At 37.7% G+C, this 6000-nt stretch overlaps 1 protein-coding gene across 1 annotated transcript; it reads left to right on the forward strand.

The window, feature by feature from the left end:
* Positions 1 to 30: 30 nt before the first annotated feature.
* Positions 31 to 966, forward strand: LOC112651321 (olfactory receptor 4S2). Its single transcript, XM_025434439.3, has one exon. It carries the CDS (start codon positions 31 to 33, stop codon positions 964 to 966), a length of 936 nt encoding a protein of 311 aa, XP_025290224.1.
* The last annotated feature ends 5034 nt before the right edge of the window (positions 967 to 6000 follow it).

The following is a 6000-nucleotide window of genomic DNA, read 5'->3' on the forward strand; positions in this document are numbered from 1 at the left end:
CTTGGGAACTGGGTGTGCTAGACTAATTCCATGGAAAAAAGGAATAATGTAACTGAGTTCATTTTCTGGGGTCTTTCTCAGAACCTAGAGGTTGAAGAAGTTTGTTTCGTGGTGTTTTCTTTCTTCTATACGGTCATTCTTCTTGGCAACCTCCTCATCATGCTGACTGTTTACATGGGCAACCTTTTCAAGTTTCCCATGTATTTCTTCCTCAACTACTTGTCTTTTGTGGATATTTGTTACTCTTCAGTCACAGCTCCCAAGATGATTGTTGATCTATTAGCCAAGAGCAAAACTATTTCCTATGTCGGGTGCATGTTGCAACTCTTTGGAGTACATTTCTTTGGTTGCACAGAGATCTTCATCCTTACTGTAATGGCCTATGATCGTTACGTGGCTATCTGTAAACCCCTACACTATACCACCATCATGGACCGGAACAGATGCAATAAAATGTTGTTGGGAACCTGGATAGGAGGGTTCTTACACTCCATTATCCAGGTGGCTTTGGTAGTTCAGTTACCCTTTTGTGGACCCAGTGAGATCGATCACTACTTTTGTGATGTCCACCCTGTGCTGAAACTTGCCTGCACAGATACATATATTGTTGGTGTTGTGGTGACAGCCAACAGTGGTACCATTGCTCTAGGGAGCTTTGTTATCTTGATAATTTCCTATACTGTCATCCTGGTGTCCCTGAGAAAACACTCAGCAGAAGGTAGGCGCAAAGCACTCTCCACCTGTGGCTCCCACATTGCTGTGGTCATAATCTTTTTTGGCCCATGTACTTTCATGTACATGCGCCCTGATACTACCTTTTCAGAGGATAAGATGGTAGCTGTATTTTACACCATTATCACCCCCATGTTAAATCCTCTGATCTATACACTCAGAAATGCAGAAATAAAAAATACAATAAAAAGACTGTGGGGCAGGAAGGTTTTCTCAGAGGCTAACGATAAATAGCTGAAAATAATAATTTAAGATGAATGATCTTAAATTTTCTTTTCTGTTCAAAGACGACAGTAACAACGACTTCACATGGGTTTTGGAGGAACAAAAGAGATAATAAAACATTCTACACAACTGAGGTATTATTTATCATCATTATATTCTAATATTTCATATGTAGGTAAATTTTCTGAAAGACCTAGGCTAGAGGAATCTTATTAAAATCAGAAGCTCAGCACCATTGTTTTCTTCTTCCCATTTTGGACTCTGCCATTTTCCTTAAAGAATGAGAGTCTACTGGAGGTATTTAAGGCCATTTTCTATCATTTAGAACTGTGATGGAAACATATTGAGCACTCAATATGAATATGTTACTTGCACAATAGGATACAGGAAGAATAAGAGAGATCTGAGCTATAGGGTTCTGATCTAAGCCAAAACACAGTAGAAACTAAACCTAGCAAGGCTTCAAAAGGAGGGGAGCTATGTGCATATGAAAAAGAGATAAAATACACTTAAAAAACAAAAGATCTGTCCTAATCCTCTGCTCTGGAGAGAAAGCTTTCCATTCTCTAGGACTCATTTTCTTTACCCAAATAGTAAGGAAACTGGAGGGAAAAATTGCCTCAAAGATCTGCATTGTAATTCTAATATCCCATTCATATGCTCCTGCTACCTGACTAATCTTGACTTGTCTGTAGCCACTGGTCTCCAATTGACATGCAGTTACTAAAAGGAAAAACTGAAGAAATTGAATGAAAATAAATACACATGTGATGAGTAAGTGACTTGATTCAAACAACAGGGCAAATAAAATACTGAAAGGACTGACTGGGAAACTGTATTTTCTCCAGTGTTTGAACCAAGCAGTTTTACTGAACACAGTGAGCCCTTTATCACACATCTCTTCTTCACTTCCTGCAATCTGAGCTTTATTTTTCTATAACAAATGAACACATCACTGATTATTCTTCTTATTACTTCCTGTCTTTTGCAAAGATCTGATTATTCTGTTACTGCCTGTACCTGGGTAAGTGTTTATGGTAGACTGTGTATGTGTGTGTGTGCACATTACATTAAGATCTGTACATAGTCTTTAAAAAGATCATCCCTGAAAAAAATAAAATAAAAAATAAAATAATAAATAAAAAGATTATCTCTGCTGTTGATGCATTCACATAGATAAAGAAGAGAAAGACTAAAAGTAGGTACCATATCTGGAATAGACGTTACAATTAAGAAACTTTGGCCCTGGAAACACACAAAATCATGTTTATTGTCCCAGTTTGGAATCTCAATGGACTTCCACTTGCTCAGTTTTTAATGATGACTAGATCAGTACTTCTCTAGTTTGTTTGATCATGGGAGTCATTTGGAGAAACTTTTGAAGAGATAAAGTATCTGTGTTATGAGTTTCCAATTTATTAGGCCATAGTTAAGGGACATTCAAAATCCATATTTTAATAAGCACATCTTGTAATTGCTATACAGACAGTGGCACATCTGAGCACTTCAATTTGGAAATACTGGGAGTAGATGATACTTGATGTTCTTAGAGCACAGGGGAACTCTGAGTCAATGAAATCCAAGAGCCGCAACTTTAAATATATACCCCTGTCTATTCTACTAACTGATGCAAAGGAACTAAATTTGAACTAAATTTAGAAAAGAGTGCAATAAATGAATATTATCCATTTGTAACTTTCCTCCACAACACTCTTTTAGTCATGCCTTTGAACTTAAGTCTTGACTAGCAAGGGATATTCATTCTTTTTGTTTTTTAAAGGTTTTATTTATTTATTCATGAGAGACACAGAGAGAGAGAGGCAGAGACACAGGCAGAGGGAGAAGCAGGCAGAGGGAGAAGCAGGCTCCATGCAGGAAGCCCGATGTGGGACTCAATCCTGACACTCCAGGATCATGCCATGGGCTGAAGGCAGGCACTAAACTGCTGAGCCACCCAGGGATCCCCAAGGGATATTCATTTTATTGAACATCTGACATCCCTTAGAAGATAAAAACTTACAGATTTATTACTATCAGAGACTAAGAAGAAGGACATAGTAAATGGTATTTAGATTTCTTTTTTTTAATAAATTAATTTTTTATTGGTGTTCAATTTACCAACATACAGAATAACACCTAGTGCTCATCCCGTCAAGTGCCCCCCTCAGTGTCCGTCACCCATTCATCCCCACCCCCCGCCCTCCTCCCCTTCCACCACCCCTAGTTCATTTCCCAGTGTTAGGAGTCTTTATGTTCTGTCTCCCTTTCTGATATTTCCCACACATTTCTTCTCCCTTCCTTTATATTCCCTTTCACTATTATTTATATTCCCCAAATGAATGAGAACATACACTGTTTGTCCTTCTCCAATTGACTTACTTCACTCAGCATAATACCCTCCAGTTCCATCCACGTTGAAGCAAATGGTGGGTATTTGTCGTTTCTAATGGCTGAGTAATATTCCATTGGTATTTAGATTTCTATCAATGACTTTCTACATTTACTCTCGTTCACAAAAGGTCCTCAGAGTCAATCCCAATCAGAGGTGCTCAGATGATCTATTCTTGGTTCCTTGGAAAAAGATCATTTCTTACATTAGACTCTCCCCAGTTTCAGTAGGGGTGATTCTGGTTTATACCATTTTATTTCATAGACATGTGATCACAGCCTTGCCTGCCAACCACTGGAGTTTTATATTTTTTGTAGTTTTTCAACCTTGCTGTTATAAGATGACAGATTGACTTTGTTTAAAGCCTTCATTGATTGAAATAAATGGCAACCCTTCTGATTTTCCAGATAGATAAATTAGTCTGTTTCACAGTAGAAAATAAAAATGTATCTCCTTTTATCTTCCAACTAGTGCTTATACTTCTGTCCTTAGGAAGTAGCAAAATATTTTTAAACATGGTTTCTTGCACTGCTCAGTTTAATATGTAAAATATTTTCATCTTCCTCCATATGTAATCCCTTTTTTCATTTTAACATATCCTGAAAGTTAAAACATTTATCATATGTCAGAGGCTCTACAATTTATCATTTTTATAATAACTATGTGGAAGTACCTCACTTTGACAGTGTTTCAATATATTCATATCTTTCATAGTGACCAGTTTTGTTCTGAGGTATAATGCAAACTTCGTTACTTTATTCAAATCTTCAAAATATGTCTTATTTTACATTCTAGTATTTAAAAATCCACCAGAGAAGTGCACCACAATATAAAGAGAGACAGACAAAGCCGAACTTCCATAAGTCAAGGGTAATGTCAAACATCACATGTACAGAATATAAATTTTCATTTTAACAAGGATTAAGATAGCATTTCTCTTTTATGCCTGATAAAAATAGAGCTGCATTAGGTATACCTGAACCTACCCTAGATCAGCTACACCCCACCTTTTGCAAAGACACATGAGCAAAAACTAAATGCTTGTTGTATAAGCCTACAAATATTCCAAAGGCTTGTTTACACAATATTATTGAGCTGTCTGATCCAAGAATAGCATGGTCAAACTGTAGAAGTGGGGATTCGAAGGCCTACTCTTAGCTAGTAACACCTCCAGTATGTTTAGTGTAAGATAACTTGAAAGGAGTAGTATAAAAGGCCAAGCAAGAGAGAATGGATATGAGGGACAGCACATAACCTTGATTATATACATAAGGGACCAATTCTAATACCTAAATATACATCCAACTTCCCTTTCACTATTTCAACTATGGATAACACACAGGAAAAGAATGACATATTTATTATTCTTGGGTAGCTTCCATTCCACCCCTCACTTGTTGATAAATTATGAGAAGAATGTTAACAAAAGATAAATAACAGCCAGGTTCAAATGGACTTCTGAAAGGCCTGTCTTCTTTGGGGAAAAACCAAACAGCCAATTTGTCCCAGTGAGCAAATTTAATTCATTATCAGAGAGTGTAGCCTGTATATGCATCAATAACAGGCTTATTAAAAATAAGCACCAGAATTAGGCAAAAGCCCATACAGCTATAGACATTTTTTTTTTCAGGACATAACTGCCACCAGATCAACATCAAAACAAGAATCCTGACTCAATCTGCTATTGTCCTTCTTACCTCCTTTTCAATATACTTCATTATTTTTCTGCCTCCCATTATGTTCTAAGTTCCTTAATTTGCAGACAGTACCCATGTCAAGGTCTTTTGGGGAAAGAAAAACTATTGCTGAAATCATCATCAACTATGGCTAATTCCTGTAAATGTACTCCTCACCTTAAAACCCAGATTCCTTCAGACCCATAAATAAAGAGAACAAGCCCATGGTTGCCAGAGGGAAGGTAGGTGGAGTGGAGTCAGACAAAATGGGTGAGGGAAGTGGAAGAACAGGCCTCTGGGTATGGAATGAATAAGTCGCAAGAGTAAAAGGCATAGCATAGTGAATGTAGTCTATTGGTATTAGGGTAGCAGTGCAAGGGGACAGGTGGTAGCTACACTTGTGGTGAGCACACCAAAACATAGAGATTGGTAGAATCATTATGCTGTACACCTGAAACTAAAGCAACATTGGGTATCAACTGTAATCCAAAACAAACAAACAAACAAAAAAACAGATTTCTGGTGCACAAAGGACAGGAATACTTGAAGTAAATACAATTCAATTTCTTTACGGGGACTGTACTGAAGAGGATGGAGCACCAGAAAATAACAAGTCTGGGCCTCTCATAATTGCAAACTTGGTGAACCCATTCTCTGGGCCTTGGTTCCTCTTCTCATGCTCGTGGATGGCCCTAGATGATGTCAGAGGCCCCTTCCAATTCACAAAATTTGAGAATTCTTGTATAAACTGGAAACACCTCAATGCACCGAAGTTGTTCTTGGCCTATACTCCAGTTTTCAGTGAGTTGCATCTGCTTCTCAAACTAACTTTCTCTGTTTCTCACTAGTATAAGGGACTGCCTGAGTCTAAGTGAGACAGATTTGCATCGCACAAATGGTAGAAGGAAAATGTCAAAATATGCCATTTGCATTAAGAGCAGTGAGGATCTACAGAATGTACCCCAGGGACATCCATGT

The sequence above is a fragment of the Canis lupus genome, chromosome 18 (assembly GCF_003254725.2).
Source record: "Canis lupus dingo isolate Sandy chromosome 18, ASM325472v2, whole genome shotgun sequence".
NCBI classification, from domain to species: Eukaryota; Metazoa; Chordata; class Mammalia; order Carnivora; family Canidae; genus Canis; species Canis lupus.